This window comes from Martes martes (assembly GCF_963455335.1).
Source record: "Martes martes genome assembly, chromosome: 16".
NCBI lineage: Eukaryota > Metazoa > Chordata > Mammalia > Carnivora > Mustelidae > Martes > Martes martes.
In genome coordinates, this window is record NC_137904.1 from 46,740,689 (window position 1) to 46,759,030 (window position 18,342).

General features: G+C 51.8%; 2 protein-coding genes across 8 annotated transcripts; both read left to right on the forward strand.

The window, feature by feature from the left end:
* The first annotated feature begins 662 nt into the window (after positions 1–662).
* ASB16 (ankyrin repeat and SOCS box containing 16) lies at positions 663–9,649 on the forward strand. The gene is made up of 5 exons (XM_080826583.1): positions 663–1,068; positions 3,079–3,346; positions 6,119–6,611; positions 6,993–7,106; positions 7,564–9,649. The coding sequence occupies exons 1-5, from the start codon at positions 768–770 to the stop codon at positions 7,747–7,749; spliced, it is 1,362 nt and encodes a 453-aa protein (XP_080682709.1). The 5' UTR covers positions 663–767; the 3' UTR covers positions 7,750–9,649.
* A 4,555-nt stretch (positions 9,650–14,204) lies between these two features.
* Positions 14,205–18,319, forward strand: TMUB2 (transmembrane and ubiquitin like domain containing 2). Of its 7 annotated transcripts, none has more exons than XM_080827573.1 (4): positions 14,212–14,278; positions 15,564–15,730; positions 16,238–16,804; positions 17,056–18,319. In XM_080827573.1, exons 2-4 carry the CDS (start codon positions 15,726–15,728, stop codon positions 17,420–17,422), a joined length of 939 nt encoding a protein of 312 aa, XP_080683699.1. In that variant the 5' UTR covers positions 14,212–14,278; positions 15,564–15,725; the 3' UTR covers positions 17,423–18,319. The 7 variants fall into 7 exon arrangements, with proteins under 7 accessions (XP_080683702.1, XP_080683699.1, XP_080683701.1 ...); XM_080827572.1 differs by having other exon boundaries at positions 14,219–14,332; XM_080827571.1 differs by lacking the exon at positions 14,212–14,278 and adding an exon at positions 14,436–14,947.
* The last annotated feature ends 23 nt before the right edge of the window (positions 18,320–18,342 follow it).

Consider the following 18,342-nt stretch of genomic DNA (forward strand, 5'->3'; position numbering starts at 1 on the left):
GTCCTAGTGCTAGTCCTAGTCCTCCACTGCTCACCAACTGTGACCCTGAGCGAGAAATTTTACCCTGTTAAGCCTTCAGTTCCTCATGGTTAAAATTGACACAAAAGCACCCATTTCAGAGGTGTTCCACGGTGGTCCTTAGCCCGATTGCATAATTCATTGTCAAAACCAAGCTTTTTACCTCGGTGAGCCAGGAAGCATGGCCCCTGGAGTAAAGATGGATGTAAAAGTGATGTCATTGTCGTAAACCCCGTGCACATTCGTGCAGTTACCGGGACCCCTGCAGGCCCTGGAAGACTGTTTGGACTCGTCTCCACCGGCCCTTACTTCTCGGACTGGGGTCTGCCCTCCAGCCAACATCTGAGAGGCTGGGGGCTCGGGCTCCCCCTCCCTGTCCTGGCCATCTCCCACATGGACTGTTTCACTCCCCTGGGACCTTGCCAACCCAAGACGCTCACTCCAGAGGATTGGGATGATGCCGACCCTGGGGCTCCTGCTGCCCCCTCCAGAGGGTATCAACAGGGGCAGGGCTTGGCCCTGGCCCTGGCCCGGGGGTTGGCCAAGAATCTTCTCTGCACCAGGATCATGACTCTGGGCAAGCGGTGTTTACCAGCCCAGGGAAGGACCTATTTATAGCCTCAGCTGCTCCTCTGGCCGGGTCACGAGTGAGGGGCAGGGAGGCTCCTCCGAACGAGGGTAGTAGTCGGGCTGAGGGGAACCCGGCTGTGTCCAGCTGCCACCGCCCAGACCCCCTGGGCCCCTCCCCAATGGCCGAGGAGACCTTCCCCTTCACCTCGTCCACGCTGCGGGCTCTCCGCCTGCAGCGGGAGTGGCTGGAGTGGGAGGACCGGCGGCGGGCTGCGGCCCAGCAGTGCCGGAGCCAAAGGTGCCCCCTCAGTGCCAGGGCCCGACTCACCAGGCCGCGCCGCTGCTGCCGAGACCCAGCCGTGCACAACGCTCTGTTCTCCGGTGACCTACAACAGGTCCAAGCCCTGTTCCAAGAGGAAGACGCTGCCAACATGATTGTGGAGACTGTGAGCAACCAGCTGGCCTGGTCAGCTGAACAGGGTAGGGAGCACGCAGTGGGGCCGAAGAGGACGGAGGGAGAAGAGGGAGGGGACAGGGACGGGGAAAGGCTTGGCCCCATCCTCCTTCCAGAACACAGACTATTCCTTTGCTTTTCACTTAGCTCCCTCCTAAGCAGAGATGAGGCATAGTTAGTGGTTTGTATGTCTTTTCAGGATTAAAATTATACTACCATGTGAATTACATGGGAACACAGTTATATTCTAATGCAATCTTTTCTCTGAATATGTGTGTATGTATATATATGTATGTTATAATTTATATATATAACATATAATTACATATATATATAATTTAAAGATTTTATTTATTTATTTATTTTTAAAGATTTTATTTACTTATTTGTCAGAGTGAGCACAGGCAGACAGAGTGGCAGGCACAGGCAGACGGAGAAGCAGGCTCCTGCTGAGCAGAGATCCCGATGTGGGACTCGATCCCAGGACACTGGGATCATGACCTGAGCCGAAGGCAGCGGCTTAACCAACTGAGCCACCCAGGTGTCCCTAAAGATTTTATTTTTAAGGGGCACCTGGCTGGCTCAGTTGGGAGAGCATGAGACTCAATCTCAGGGTGGAGAGTTCAAGCTCCACAGTGGGTGTGGAGCCTACTTAAAGAAAAATTTTTTTAAAGATTTTATTTATTTGACAGAGATCACAAGCAGGCAGAGAGGCAGATACAGAGAGAGGGGGAAGCAGGCTCCCTGCTGAGCAGAGAGCCTGATGTGGGGCTTGATCCCAGGACCCCAAGATCATGATTTGAGCCAAAGGCAGAGGCCCAACCCACTGAGCCACCCAGGCGCTCCTACTTAAATTTTTTTAAAAATTTAAAAAATAAGTAAGATTTTATTTTATTTTTTAAAGATTTTATTTATTTATTTATTTGACAGACAGAGAGCACAAGTAGGCAGAGAGGCAGGCAGAGAGAAAGAAGCAGGCTCCCTGCCGAGCAGAGATCCCGATGCGGGGCTCGATCCCAGGACCCTAGAATCATGACCTGAGCAGAAGGCAGAGGCTTTAACCCGCTAAGCCACCCAGGTGCCCCTGCAAGATTTTATCTTTAAGTAATCTCTGCACCCACCTTGGGACTTGAACTCACAAACCTGAGATCAAGGGGCACATGCTCCACCTACAGAGCCAGCCAGGCCTCCCCACATAACATATAGTTTTTTTAATTTGAAAGAGAGAGATTGCACACGTGGTGGAGAGGGGGAGAGGGGGCAAGAGAGAGAAAATCTCCCCACTGAGTGTGGAGCCCACTGTGGGACTCATCTCAGGACCCCAAGATCATGACCTGAGCCAGAATAAAGAGTAGGATACCTAACCGACCAAGCCACTCAGGCGTCCTGTCCCCACATAATATTTTAAATAGTCGCATAATTCACATTGTATGAGGGTCCCATGATTTATATAACTAGCCCCCAAATAGACTGGGTAGATTTGGGGTCCCAAGATGAGCCTCTCAGCCCACTCTTCTTTCCCCGCCCCCATCTCTTATTCTCCCCCTCCACTCTCCCCCCACTTCCACCCTTCTCTCCCCCATCTGCCCCAGGAATATCCTACAACTCCAAACTAGGCTCCTTGGTCACTCCCAAGCTCAGCTCCAGGCCCTTCTATGTATAGCTCAGACCCACCCCCAACCCCACAGCTGGAACACCCTAGTGAACAACCGGGAACCAAGGAATCCATCAGGAGCTCAAAGATCCAGAGGTTTCCTTAACAGGATTAACTCTCCTTCCTTTGCCCTTGTGATTTTAAAGAGCAATTACCTTTTTTTTTCTAGGGCACACGTACTATGTTTTGTTAAGATTGACAAACCGTTCTGAAAGGCGGTTCCAATACACACTCCCAGTTGAGGGCTTGAATGAGCCCCTCTCCATAGCTACAGCCTGGGGCATGATACATGCTGGGCCAAGGGTACAGAGGGACTGGCCACGTTCAGGGCCTGCCCTGTGAGTCTCATGCACCTCTCCCCAACCCTGCCTGCTCTCCCCAGGGTTCTGGGTGCTGACCCCCAAGACAAAGCAGACAGCGCCCCTCACCATTGCGGCCAGCCGAGGCTACACTGACTGTGCCCGCCACCTGATCCGGCAGGGAGCCGAGCTGGATGCCCGGGTTGGGGGACGGGCAGCCTTGCATGAGGCCTGTGCCCGGGCCCAATCTGACTGTGTGCAGCTGCTGCTGACCTTCGGTGCCAAGGCCAACGTATTGTCCGAGGAGGGGACGACCCCTTTGCACCTCTGTACAGCGCCTGAGTCCTTGCAGTAGGTACCTGGGGGAGGGGTGTGTGTGTGCGCGCACCTCACATACCCACATCCTCACAACAGTCTGGGAGACAGATCTCATTCCACTGGTGAGAAAACTGAGGCTCAGAAAGGTTTAGGGACTTGTCCAAGGTCACATATGCTAAGCCCAGGAGGCAGAAGCCTTGTTGCCTTTTTGGAAAACCCTGTTCTAACTGTAGTCCCCTATCCCCTTTGAGTCCTCTGTAGCCGAATTCCTACCTGTTTTAAGGTGAGCATCAAGAAAGATGTTTCTCAACCTTAGTGCAAGGCCTCCCCCCAAATTCCCTCCTCCCACATTTTTAAGATCAACAGGTTTTTTGGAGAGGGGGTGTGGAAGGTTGGGCAAAATTGGTGAGGGGGAGTGGGAGATACAGGTTTCCGGTTATGGAATGAGTAAGGCTTGGGAATAAAAGGCTCAGGGTAAGTCAGTGATATTGTAATAGCACTGTAACAGGACAGATGGTAGTTACACTTGCGAACAGAGCATAATGTATAAACTTGTCAAGTCACTAAGTTATACACTTAGTATACACTAATGTAACATTGAGTGTCAACCATACTTTAAAGAAAAACCAAAACCCGAAAACGGGTTTTTTGACTCCCTGCATGATGGTATTTGTACTTTCACAAATCAGGTCCACAGCCAGGGCTGGCCGTGGTGAACACCCCACAGCCCCTATGCTGGGGAGTTCTCCCTAGCCTGATCGAGATCAATGATGGACCCAGAAGTGATTTCAATTTTCCAGCCCTTTCTTGAAAAACTTTTGTTAGAGATTTATTTATTTGAGAGAGAGAGAGCATGGGGAGGGGGAGGGTCAAAGGGGGAAGCAGACTCCCTGCTGAGCAGGGAGCCTGATGCAGTGGGGGACTGATCCCGGGACTCCAGGATCATGACCTGAGCCCAAGGCAGTCACTCAACCAAGACACCCAGGCGCCCCCTTTCTTGAATTCTTATGAGTGCACAGTGTGCTTTCCAACAGACTTTATCCCTTTAAGTGGAACTTACTGAAACCCTACTGAACGAGCTTTTCAGTGTTATTTACATGTAGTATTTAGAAACAAAACGTAGCCCATGACTAGAATTGACTGAGGAAATAAGTTCAGAAGTTTCATAGATGGCTGGCGGCTACTGTGTTTTTACCCCCTGAGCCAAGCACCTACTGGACCTGAGCACTGAAGGGAGCAGGAATTCGGGTCATTTGAGGGGGAGGGACCCTGGCTCATCAGGGTTTCATTGGGGTTGCTGTGTCTGCTCCTGGGTTTCCAGTGGCTGCCATTCTGGCTTTTTAATTATAAATTACTGTTAGTTTAATGGCATCATTTTTTTAAAAAGAATTTATTATTTGACAGAGAGACACAGCGAGATAGGGAACACAGCAGGGGGAGTGGGAGGGAGAGAAGCAGGCTTCCTGCTAAGCAGGGAGCCTGATGTGGGGCTTGACCCCAGGACCCCGGGATCATGACCTGAACCGAAGTCAGACGCTTAACAACTGAGCCACCCAGGCACCCAGTTTAATGGCGTCATTGAGTTGGTTTCACATTTGGTTTACCCCCTGGTGATTAATGATGCATATTTGCCTCAACAGTGTTCTGGCCTTTTTCAGAGACAGAGCATGCACTCCTGTGAGATGAGGGGAGGACGGGGAGGGGAAGAAGGGCAGAGGGAGAGAGAGAGAATCTTAAGCAGGCACCACCCCCAGTATTGAGCCCCAGTGGAGCTCAAACTTACAACCCTGAGACCATGACCTGAGCAGAAATCAAGGGTCAGACGCTTAGCCCACTGAGCCACTCAGGCACCACATGCTCTGGCCTATAGTTTTTCCAGGAACTGGGAGACCGTGAAACATGTGCTCCCTAAAATCTGGTTGTTGTTGTTTGGTTCTGTTTGTTTTCTCTAAGGGGAAGAGGAGCAGGTCGATCCCCAAATGACTTCCTTTGCTTGAGCCGGTGTCACTGGTCTGGAAGGGTGCTCTTCAAATTTGGCGGTGGAAGAAAATATTAGGATTTCTATTCTTTTTTCTTTCCAGCCCATACCCTTTAATTTTCTTTCTTTTTTTTTTTAAAGATTATTTATTTATTTATTTGACAGAGAGAGAGAGATCACAAGTAAGCAGAGAGGCAGGCAGAGAGAGAGGGGGAAGCAGGCTCCCCGCTGAGCACAGAGCCTGATGTGGGGCTCGATCCCAGAACCCCGGGATCACGACCTGAGCCGAAGGCAGAGGCTCAACCCACTGAGCCTCCCAGGCTCCCCATCCCTTTAATTTTCTATGTGTAACATTCGTAGTAGACCCGGTAGTGGGTTTTCAAAACTTTTTGTGCTATCAAAATGTTAGGAGACCACTGGCACGTGATTCAGAACCAGGTCTTGAGGTCCCAATCTGCTTGAGGAGTCAGGTTTTGGAACGAAAGATTAGCCCATGATTGGAATTTACCGAGGAAATAAACGGATTCTGGGAGGGACCATCTGAGGCAGTGAGTAGCATTCTGGCACAGCCTCTACCCTGCTGTGTGTCCTTGGCTGTACCGCCGCCTTCCTCGGCTGAGTTTTCCATCTGTAGACTGACGATGCTCCTGGTGACATCGCAGACCTCGCAGCTCTGCGGTCGGTCATGGGGCTTCCCAGAGTCTGATGGTGGACACCAAGGCTCGCCTTGCGGGCATGCAGGGTGGGAAGGAAGGGGGAAGGGGATGACAGCAGACCAGGTCTTGGTCCCTCAGGATTTGTCTCTGGGTCTTGCGCCTTGTCCCCAGGTGCGCCAAGCTGCTGCTGGAGGCGGGAGCGACTGTGAACGTGGCGGCGCAGGACAGCGAGGTGACTCCCCTGCACGTGGCAGCGGCTCGCGGCCTGGAGGAGCACGTGGCTCTCTATCTGGAGCACGGCGCCAACGTGCACCTGCGCACCAGCCAGGGCGAGACGGCCCTGAACGCCGCGTGCGCGGGGGCCGAGGGCCCGGGCAGCGGTCGGCAGCACCATGCCGCTGCGCACCGGCTCCTAGCGGCCGGGGCTGATCCCCGCGCTGCCGGCCGCAAGCGCCACACGCCGCTGCACAACGCCTGTGCCAATGGCTGCGGGGCCCTGGCCGAGCTGCTGCTGCGCCACGGCGCCTGCGCTGGAGTGCCCAATGCAGCGGGCCACACGCCCATGGACTGTGCCCTGCAGGCCGTCCAGGACGCCCCCAACTGGGAGCCCGAGGTCCTCTTCGCGGCGCTGTTGGACTATGGGGCCCAGCCTGTGCGCCCGGAGGTGCGCGGGGAGAGCCTGTGAAAGGAGGCCCCAGTTGGGTGGGGAGCCTGTGACTGGAATTCCCCTACCACCAGGGAAGGGGGTGGCAAGAGACTGAGAGCCAGGTCCTGTAGGCAAAGGTCTGTCCTCACCTTGAGAAGGACCACTGAGGACTATAGGGGAGCGTGTGGAAGGAGAACAGCTCGCAAGGAAACTGGCGGGGGCCAAGAGGTTGCAGCCCCCAGAAGGTGGGGTAAACTGAGGCAGAGGAAAGCCTAAGGAGAGACTCAGACCTTAGCCTCCCAAATTTGCATGTGAGTGAGGCTTTGGCTTAGGCTGACCTTGGTTCTGCTCTAGGCTGGGAGAGCCACGGTGACCCTAAGACCCTCTTTTGATTCCTAGATGCTGAAACACTGTGCCAACTTCCCTCGGGCCCTGGAAGTCCTGCTCAATGCCTACCCTTGTGTCCCCTCCTGTGATACGTGGATGGACGCAGTCCTCCCAGAGCTGTGGCAGGTATGTCCACCCCAGGAGCACAGCTCCTTCCTGGGCACTGGGGAGATGGAGAGGAAGGATGAGCCCTAGGCCTCATCCCTCCAGGATGGGCTTCCCAGGGTCTCCTGTGCCCCCCCGCCCAAGCAGCTCAGAACAAGTTCTAATCCTACACATCTCCCCAGCCTCTCTCACTGTACCAGCGTGGGCATCAATCAGGTAGCTCTGACTCAGAGGGCACTGTGCCAGCATCTGTGGAGTGGTGGGTGCAGACATGGCCGAGCCCCCACCCTACAGAGTGGTCCCATCTTCCATGACCCCTGCAGGGCTTCTGGGCTCTGAACCCAAGTCTTTCAAGAGGCACCAAACCCCCGGGTGGGTCCTGCAAATTCCCCGGGGCCCCAGGTGCTAGGTCATCCCCAGATGGAAGGGCAGGGTTAAGGGTGCTGGGCCATCTGATCGTGTTCCACTCCTGGCTTAGGAGCATGAAGCCTTCTACATCTCAGCCCTGAGCATGGCGAACCAGCCGAGGCGGCTGCAGCACCTGGCCCGGCTGGCTGTGCGTGCTCAGCTGGGCAGCCGCTGCCGACAGGCCGCCGCCCGCCTCCCCCTGCCCCCTGTCCTCAGGGACTACCTGCTGCTGCGTATTGAGGGGCGTATCCAGTGAGCCCCAGGCCAGGGTGCTCCCGGAGCTCATTCTGCCCCCTCCATCCATCGTCTCCCTACAACCCCGGAGAAGCAACCCCTGGCTCTCTCGTCTACACGCCCCGTGCCCTCCCCGGCCAGCTGCCCCATTCACTGGCTTCTAGAGCTACTTGCTGACCTCCCACCCGACCTGAGCTTCAGCTTCCAGTGGGATGGTCTGCAGACTCAGCCTTCATCCGCCTCCGTTTCTTTTGCTTAAGCGGATGGCCCCTCCAGCCCAAGCCCGTTGGGGGTGATCCTTATTGCCCCCCCACCCGTGTACCTGTTTGGCCTCCTAAAGAGTGAGCTACTCTACCTGTGCCCCCACTGCCTCGGCCCAAACTGCCTTTGTTGCTTGAAGGGAGGCCCTCCCTGCTTGGTCTTGAAATCCACGCCACCCAAGGATGCCAGAGTTTCCTTTGGGAATCACAACTCCGATCGTGCCCTTCAGTGGCTCCTCATCACCGTCAGGCTAAAATCTAAATTCAGTAAGGGAGACCGATCTTCCTCCCCTGCCTCCGCCAAGCTCTCTGACCTTCTGATCGCCCTTCCCCCTCTGAGGTTCCTGTAATCCAGCCTCACCAAACCAGGCAGCCTTACTGGTTGCTGGATATGACCTGCTCTGATTGGCCTCTAGGCGTCCTGCATGTGCTGTTCCCTCTGCCTGTACACACCCTTCCTGCATTTTTCGGTTTGGGTCAAAGCTGATTTGACTCAGCCCAATAGCATGGTCTCCTCAGAGCCTTCCTTGGACTGCACTTACTTAATGAAGGGCCTGTGCCTGCCTCAGCTTGGCTGGGACTGGGACTATATTCCTTGAAAAGGCATTTCAGCAAATGGTTGTTGAGGAAGGAAGAAATGCATGATCCCTGGGACCCTTTTATGGTCGAGCCCCCCCCCAACCCTGCCCCAACCAGGGATGCACGATGTCTTAAACAATGATCACTACACGTGTGGTCTCTAAGGGCCTGTGACAGACAAGCCACTAGCTGTCCCTTCACTCTCTCATACCCTCCTCTGGTCCCAGAGTCAAAAGTACCATCCTTCATCTTTAAGAGGAATCTTTTAAGCCAAGCCAGTGCTTGTGAATGCAAATAAACGATGTGTGCCCAGAACCCAAGCATGGATGTGTTAGGTCACATGTGCCTGAGGTGCCCCTCACTCCATGTTTATCGCCCCACCACGGAGCAACTGTTGCTCTTGTGATAGGAAAAAGGTTATAAGAACAACAGAAGGCCCTTGCCAGACCCCAAGCCTGTAGTACCCAACACAGGAGGATCCTTTGGCTGAGGGACCTTGGGCTGTCCACTGCCATTACCATTTGGAGTCACACAGTAGAGATGGGACAGGAGTCCTGGGGTCGGCCTCCCGCAGCTGTCACCAGCCTCCTCGCCTCTGTAGAGAGTTGTATCTGCGGAGATTCCTTCCCTTTCTCCAACGCAAAGACAATTTTGTACCTTCTTATGTAGAGCCGCAAACTCTGCTTTCTAGAAGAAGTGTTGGCTTTCATTTCACAGAGCCAAAAGGCTGGACGGAAGAGAAAGAAATACTCTGTGGTCCTGGGCCTAAGCTGGCAGCCTCGATCTCAGGTTGTGGGGACAGTGGGGGGAGGAAGATGTTGAGCTGTCTATCCTCTTCCAGGAGGCAGACCCCAGCGAGCTCAGCCTTTTCTGTTGTATTTACAACTATGACAAAAGACCCACTTAAAAAAACAACTGAGAGGGGCGCCTGGGTGGCTCAGTGGGTTAAAGCCGCTGCCTTCAGCTCAGGTCATGATCTCAGGGTCCTGGGATCGAGCCCCGCATCAGGCTTTCTGCACAGCAGGGAGCCTGCTTCCTCCTCTCTCTCTCTGCCTGACTCTCTGCCTACTTGTGATCTCTGTCAAAAAAATAAAAAATCTTAAAAAAAAAAAAACCACCTGAGAGATACATGAGATTATGAGTATTATTTGGGGTAGGAGATTTTCCTGGGTGAAAGCATAAAAGAAAAGATTAAAGGATCTGGATGCAGAAACAATTTAAATTTGATTATAAAAGCACCAAATCGTAAACACAAGTGAAAGACAAAATATTGGGGGAAGAAATCTGCAACTAAAAGATTTCATTTCCTTCACCTGGGAGGACGGGAACGGCATCTGTTTTATTCGCCCCCGGTGAGTTGGTGGCTGTGCAGGGCTTTGCAGAGACTGGACACTCCGCTCTTTGCCTAATCAACGAATCGACCTCACCAGCCATGAGGGAAATGCAAATTAAAGCAATCAGAAGATACTACTCCCCCGCTAGATAGAGGGAAATGGTGAAGTTCAATAACAGGGAGCGCCCATGAAGATCTAAAGATGTAAATTCTTGCTCATCCTGTTGGTGGGAAAGGAAATTGCTTTTTTTGGTAGGCAATCTAGCAGCACACTTACCCTTAAACACCGCTCCCCATGACTGAAAAGGCTGGTACGCACAGAACATTCACCCCAGCACTGCCAGCAATGACACGACATGTGGGAGGTGGTGCACAAATCCTTCCTCTGGAATACAACGCAGCCCTTACAAAGGGTAGTCCCCGCCACGGGAAGGAACCGGGGAGGGATGCCAAGTGACTGTCATAGTCATGGCCTTGAAAAGATTGCCTAGACTGCTGTTAAAGAAAAGAAACAGGTCAGAAAACGACATGTACAGCCAACAAGGCCAAACCCCATGATTGTAGATGGAAGAGAAAAAGGTCCAGAGGCAGGTGCCCAAGAACGCTCCTCCGGAGAGGGAAGAAGACTGTGCCAGTGCGGCATTTTATGGTCTGGGTTTGAAATTTTTTAAAAATTTCAATCCCACTATTTTTTTTAAAGATTTTATTTATTTATTTGATAGAGAGCACAGTGAGAGAGGGAACGCAAGCAGGGGGAGTGGGAGAGGGACAAGTGGCTTCCTGCTGAGCAGGGAGCCCAATGCAGGGCTCGATCCCAGGACCCTGGGACATGACCTGACCCGAAGGCAGACGCTCAACGACTGAGCCACCCAAGCACCCCCCTGAAGTAAGTTTAATCACCACCCTCGGACAGGTACAATAGGAGTCTAAATAGGGGGGTACTCCTGGGAGCAGCCTGGGTAACATTTTTTTAAAGGAAGAAAACACAAAAGACCCAACAAGTAATTTACAAAGTGGCTGATGAAACATGAAAAACTGAAAACCTCACTAGTGACCCAATGAATGAAATCAAAGGAACAGACATGCTTTTGTCTGTGAGATCCGCAAACATGGCATGAATGACAGAGAGCGGCTACGGAAAGAGCAGTTTTAGTCAAACAGATTTATTATACACACATTGGCTTAAGGCAGCATTCCAGGACTCACAGATCTATTCACCATTCAATAGCCATCTTAACTGCACACAAAAGTGTAAAAACGCCTAAGTTCCATAGTGTAAGAAAAGCAAACATCTCAAGAACTCTATCATGAAAAATGTCCAAAGTGCTCAGATCCATTAAAATACACTGTTATGGGGCACCTGGGTGGCTCAGTCAAGGGTCCGGCCGGGTTTCGGCTCAGGTCGTGCTCTCTCATCGTAAGATCAAGCCCCATGTTGGACTCTGCACTCAGTAGGGAGTCTGCTTTGGATTCTCTCCCCCTCTGTCCCTCCCCATGCCCCTTTAAATAAATAAGTCTTTAAAAACAAAGCAAAACAAACACCACAACGCAGTTTGCTAAGTGTTCTGGCGGAAGTCAGTCCATGCAGCTTGGGAAACACAGACTATAGATACCAAACCCCAAACGGATACCTGGTACCTGGAGCCGTGAAAAAGCCAGATGTGCTGACCCCTGGACAGGGCAGGCCTGGCCATGGGTTCTGCCCTCCTGGGCTTCAGAGGTCACTGGTCAGTCATTTATTCCCTTCTCAGATTTCACTTCCCTCCTTTTCCTCCACTCTTTCCTCCTTATAACGTCTTATAAACATCTTCAGGGTTGTCACGTTTCTCAGAACCTCCACCCATTTATTCCCTGCTCTCTCTCACTTCCATCCTGTTTTGGGGGAAGAGAAACAGTAGTAGGCAGGACTCACACTGTCGTGGAAATGGAAATAGGTGCACCAGGTGTATCAAAACCCGAACAATGTGAACACCCTTTGATCCAGCGATCCCATCTTCAGGAATTTATCCTAGGGAAAAACATCATGGGTGTGGACAAAAATCTGTCATCAAAGATGCATAAAGAGGTTTATGAAAACATTGTTTAAAAGCAAAGTACTGAAAACCATCTAAGTGTCCATCCAAATGAGATAATTAGCTTAAACGTTAGGGAGCAATATGGAAAATGATACTGTTGAGCAGCTATTTAAAGCTATGCTATGATGCTATAAAAATATTCAGTGACACAGGAAAAAGTTTTATGGTATATAGTTGAGTGAAAAAAGGAGGGGGCCGAATATTGGCAATAAGATAGTATATATAGAGAGAGAAAATGAAAGAGTGAGCTTGAGCACTAGATGACTTTAGCTATAGCACTAATGGCAAATTTGGATATTATGTGAGCCTCAGTTTCCAAACCTATAAAATGGGTACAATAAGAGCTACTTGACAGGGCTCCATAAGATAAGGTATATGAAGTACTTAGCACAGTACCTGGCACATAATAAACTCTCAAAAGCATTAATGGTGGTTCAGCTCATTAGTTTATTCATTCCCTCAAGCATTTATTGAGAGCCCTTGAACTTGCTACTCTGTCTGGAACTTTGCTTGGTAACCTTATTCATTCTTCAGAATTCTGTTTAACTGTACTGTGATGCCCTACCCCTCCTGCATTCTTCAAAATAAAAAACAGGCTTTGGCTCAGGTCATGATCCGGGGGTCCTGGGATCGAGCCCCGCATCGGGCTCCCTGCTCGGCGGGAAGACTGCTGTCCCTCTCCCACTCCTCCTGCTTGTGTTCCCTCTCGCACTATGTCTTTCTCTGTCAAATAAATAAATAAAACCTTAAAAAAATAAAAGGGTTAAAACGGTAAATTTATGTGTATTTCACAATAAGGCTTGGAAAAAAGAATAAGAAGCCAGATGGCTTGATTCCATTTATACAAGGTATGAAAACAGAGGAAACTAATCTATGGTAACAAAAGTCATAATACTCTTTGTAAGGTAGTGGCTGGAAGAGGACATGAAGCGGGACTTTGGGGTCATTTTCTATTTATCTCAGTGCTGGTTCCACTGAGTTCAGTTCCAATCAGTTCAGTTGGTGAAAACTACCGAAACTCTTCACTTGTCTGTTTGCCCTCTCTGCCTTTTTTATACTTCAACCAAAAGTTCACCAGAAAACAACAAAAATCCTGACATGTCTTTTGAAAAAAAATGTTTTTGAAGATTTGTTTATGTATTTTAGTGAGAGGAGGGGAGAGCGTGAAGTGGGTAGAGGCAGAGGGAGAGGGAGAGTACCAAGCAGACTCCTCGCTAAGCATGGAGCCCCTGGGGAGGGGGAACTCAATCTCATGACCCTGAGATCACGACCTGAGCTGAAATCAAGCGTCTGACGCTTGGGGCTCCTGAGTGGTTCAGGTCATGATCCCAGGGTCCTGGGATGGAGCCCTGCATCAGGGTCTCTGCTTAGCCAGGAGCCTGCTTCCTCCTCTCTGCCTACTTGTGATCCCTGTCTGTCAAATAAATAAATAAAATCTTAAAAAAAAAAGAGAGAGAGTCTGACGCTTAACAGACTGAGCCACACAGGTTCCCCCAAATTTTTAAGTAATCCCTAGGACAAGTGTGGGGCTCGAACTCACAACCCGTCTGTGCTAGCCAGGGCTCCCTAAAGAATTTTATTGCAAAAATCTAAGTTCTTGGGAGCTGAATCTTTTTCTCCTGTTTTCTTCTGGGCTCCTTTTCTTGTGCCTTAAGCCTGCGCTGAATCCGTGCCTTCTTTGAAAGGCTTTCTTGGCCTTTTTTACCAAGGTCCCACAATACCTGGAGCCAACCCAGACGGTAACTAAACTGCCTCCGGCCTCCCGACTAGCCCTGAATTGAACTTTTGGAGGTCAGAGAGACCAGTCCCTACTGATCCCGCTAACCAGGAGCTCAATGTGCGTTACAGAGAAGTAATAAATCCAGTCAGCCCTGGAGGCTGGGAGTAAGGCCAAAAGAACAGGCCGGGACAGGGGAAGAGCCGCTCACGATCTGCCAAGCTATGCCAGCACGCCGGTCCTCCAGACGCGAAGCCACGCCTTCTCCCAAGCACCACCCCCAACTCTATGTGGTCCCGCCCCTCACCCAGGGGCTCTTTAGGCTCCACCCAGTGAGCGTGGCCCCGCCCTGGGAGGGCGACGATCCCGCCAACAATAACTCCGCCCCTCCTTCCGCTAAGAAACCAGTCCTTTTTTAAAGAATACGTTTACGTCAGCCCGCCTTACGTAAACTTACGTCATCAGTGCAGAGCGCGGAGGCGGGATTTCCTGCCTCTGATTCAAACAGCTTCCGGGAGAAGCCGGAAGAGACGGGACCCTGGACAGAATCCGGGATAGCCAACCCCTCCCCCGGCCCCTACGGAAAGGTGAGTCCATGGGCCGTCCTGGCGAAGTCAAAACACGTAGTCTGGCCGTTTCAGGTGAGGACCTCTTTCCCTATCCAGACACAGTACCGGCTCAATCCCCCTTTAATTTCCCATGACTCCCCGCGTACTCAAGCCCCGCCTCCAGGCCCCCAGCCCCGCCCCAAAGTTTGAGGGGTGTGGAAGGTTTGTGACCCCCTCACCGGACTCTACCCCTTATGGGCTGGGAGAATTGAGCTTGGCGGCCAGGAACCAGGTAGCCTTTCGCCTCGGGTGGGCCCACCGACTCCTTTCCAGCGCCGCGGGAATAGGGCCGCCCCACGCGGAGCCTTCGCCTCAGAAAAGGCAGGGTCGGGACCCCTGGTCACCGCGCGGTTAGGGTCGCCTACAGACTGAGGAGACCCCAAAGGCCTCTGAGGCGGGAGACGTGGGGTCCTCTCCAACCCACGACAGTGCCCTGTGTCTGTGCCAGTCGTTTTCGCTTCTGTTCGCCGCAGTTTCCTTTTCTGTAAATCAGGATTGGTGACATTAACCATCTTACCGTTAGGGGCTAGTTGTGGGAGCGATAAGTAATTGCTGCCATTTATTTATTGAACCATTGCAATGTGTCAGACACTGTGCTAAGTATTTTGCTTCGATGATTTCCCGTCACCGTCAAAACAACCTTATGAGGTAGGTACTATTTTTAACCCCATTTTACCGATGAGAAAGCTGAGGCTCTGAGAAAGTTGTCCGAGATTAGAGAGCTAGTAAGAGGCAAGGCCAGGATTATAATTAGGTTTTTGGTTTTTTGTTTTTTTTTTTACTCCAGGGCTCATGTTCTAAATAAGGATGTGGAAGCTATTCAGATGTTGCTATGTCCTACAGATATTCTTTGAGCGGCTACTATGGCATTATGCTGGGCACTAGGGTACATAGAAAAACACATGTGATCCTGCCTTTCAGAAGTCTAGTAGAGAAAGATGGACTGGTAGAGGAGTATAATGAAGTTTTATAGGTATTGTGAGAATACTCTGTTGATGCTAATCATCAGATTGGATTTGCCTGGGGACAGTTGTGAAAGCCACACATTCTGTGAGGGAAAGAGTAGGTACTCTAAAGGAGCAAGCCACCGTCCTTCTGCCTTTCTAAGAAACCGCCAGGGGAGAAACTACATCGTGCACGAAGAGAGATAGGGATATGGATTGTGAGAGCTATTTTGGAATCTTTTCCAACCTTTCCAGTTAGTGGTTTTGCAGTTTTGAGCCTCTGGTGGTGTTTCTGGTGTCTGTCCTCCTTCGCTTCCTAGGACTTGTCAGAAGAATTCCAGAGGTGGCAGACACGATGCCTGCTGCATGATATCTGCTGATGGCTCCTGCAGATGTGTCCCCTTTGGGGTGGTCTGACCATGCTTCTGATGAAAAATTAATTTTTTGGTTCTTGACATCTGAACCTGAATACGTGACCACGAATGAGGTAGGGTTCAAATGGAAAAATCTGGCAAGAGTGGCTGCACTATGCCTCCAGAAGACGCTAAAATAAAATATTTCAGGCTCTTTGGTCTCTCAGAAGCCACCTTGGAGGCTTCTCAGGGGGGCATAGTTGCTAGACCAAGTGATAGAAATCCTAGAGAAACTCAGGGCATAAAGAAGCAAACGTTTTTTCCCCACCTACCAAAAAAGCAACAACCAGTGACAGCAGCAGTAAAGCCATGAAATGTTCCTGATGATCCACGCTCATTGGGAGCTCAAAATGTGAGAGAGGAAAGATGTGGAACCTGAAAGCTAGTGTTTCACAATAGAGGCAGAGGGTAAGTCCTTAGCTTTAGGTTGGAGGTCCAAGGGTAGGAAGGTTTGTTTCCCCTTCTGTAGGACACTGAACTCCATTTTCTTTCAGGGCTGAGTCAGTTAGGACCTGAAGAAACTAGGAACCTGGTTGCAACCCCACATGCCTTGCTGATGCTATCCCCCTTTGTTCCTGCAGTGTCGACCCAGTCAGCAGCCAGGCCATGGAATTCTCTGATGTCACCCTCATCGAGGGTGTGGGTAATGAGGTGACTGTGGTGGCAGGTGTGGTGGTGCTGATTCTAGCCTTGGTCCTAGCTTGGCTCTCTACCTACGTAGCAGACAGTGGTAGCAACCAGCTTCTGGGCACCATTGTGTCAGCTGGAGACACGTCCGTCCTCCACCTGGGGCATGTGGACCATCTAGTGGCAGGCCAAGGCACCCCAGAGCCAACCGAACTCCCCCATCCATCAGAGGGTAATGATGAGAAGGCTGAAGAGGCTGGCGAAAGTGGGGGAGACTCCACAGGGGAGCCTGGAGCTGGGGGCGGTGTTGAGCCAAGCCTCGAGCATCTGCTTGACATCCAAGGCCTTCCCAAAAGACACGCGGGCCCGGAAAGCAGCAATCCAGAGGCCCCTCTGAGATCTGAGGATAGCGGCTGCCTCCCTCCCAGGCCCGGCCTCATCAGTGTGCGGCTCAAATTCCTCAATGACACCGAGGAGCTGGCTGTGGCCAGGCCGGAGGATACTGTGGGTGCCCTGAAGAGGTGAGTGGACTGGAAAGTGGGCAGCTGCTCATACCCCAAGCCCACAGCCCTTGGTCACCTAAGAGGAGCCCGGTATCCACCTGGGAGTGGCGGGGAGGTATCGGGTCCGGCCCCTACCAAGGCTGGGTGGGATACCTCTTAGAAACTTACCCTTCACTTCTTCCCTCATTGCCCTGTTTCTCTGGCCCAGGCCTGTCAGCCTTCTCATTCGTCGTCTTCTGTCTTGCCTTCTATCTCTTTCGTCCTCACAGTAAATACTTCCCTGGACAGGAGAGCCAGATGAAACTCATCTACCAGGGCCGTCTGCTGCAGGACCCAGCCCGCACACTGCGTTCCCTGAACATTACCGACAACTGTGTGATTCACTGCCACCGCTCACCCCCAGGGTCAGCTGTTCCAGGCCCTTCAGCATCCCTGGCCCCCTCCTCGGCCACTGAACCCCCCAGCCTCGGCGTCAGTGTGGGCAGCCTCATGGTGCCTGTGTTTGTGGTGCTGTTGGGTGTGGTCTGGTACTTCCGTATCAATTACCGCCAGTTCTTCACAGCACCTGCCACCGTCTCCCTGGTGGGGGTCACTGTCTTCTTCAGCTTCCTAGTATTTGGGATGTATGGACGATAAGGACATAGGGAGAAAATGAAAGGCATGGTCTTCCTCCTTTATGGCCTCCCCCTTTCCTGGCCAGAGCTGGGCCCAAGGGCTTGGGAGGGAGGGGTGGAAAGGATGTGGCAGGTCCTCCTCCATAGGACATAGGAGGCAGGTACAGGGCCTCCCCTTCACGTCCACAAGGGTACAGACATCCCATCTCTGTGCAAGCACAACTCAGGTAGAAACAAGGATGTCATCTTCCTTCACTTGTAGGGTCCTAAAGTTCAGAGCTGAGCTGATGGCCCAGCTCAGTGGGGAGCCTGGGCTCCGAGGATTCCCTCCCAGCTGTGGCCCTAGCTCTTCCCATTGTCCTGCATGTCTACTCCTCAGTACCCAGGGCCGCCTGCCAGGGCAGCTCAGCATGGCCCCAGCATACTTCTGTAGGGAGCCTGGAGTATTTTTCTGTTTCTTAAGGGAATATCCGTCTTTTGAGACTGAAGTCACACAGCAGGAATGAAGGTCGTGTCCGCTTCCCTTACAGGCACCTAGCTGCCTCTTACCTTCTCCCTCCGCCCCTGTAGCAGGAATAGGGTGTTCTCTGTGTTCTGGATAGTTTCCAGTGTTCTCCCCTTTTTTTCAAAGCACTTTGCTTGTATTTTTTTTTTTTTAAGTCCTTTATAGAGCTCAGTCAGAAAGGGGATTGGGGCACAAAGCCAAGCCCCCAGCATTGGGAGAGGCCAAGCCACAGCTGCTGCTACCCTAGGCCTAAGGCTGTAAGCAAGAGACAGCTCTGGCCCTCAGCCAGTGTCCTACCCTGCCCAGCTCCAAGGACGAGCTCTGGGTATGGAGCCCTGGGCCCCAGGCCCTTCCTTCTGGGCTTTTCAGATGGAGGGTCAGTGTCTGTGACTAAATAAAGTTCCGTTTTGTGGCTGTGGAGCCTCCTTCTGTGACAT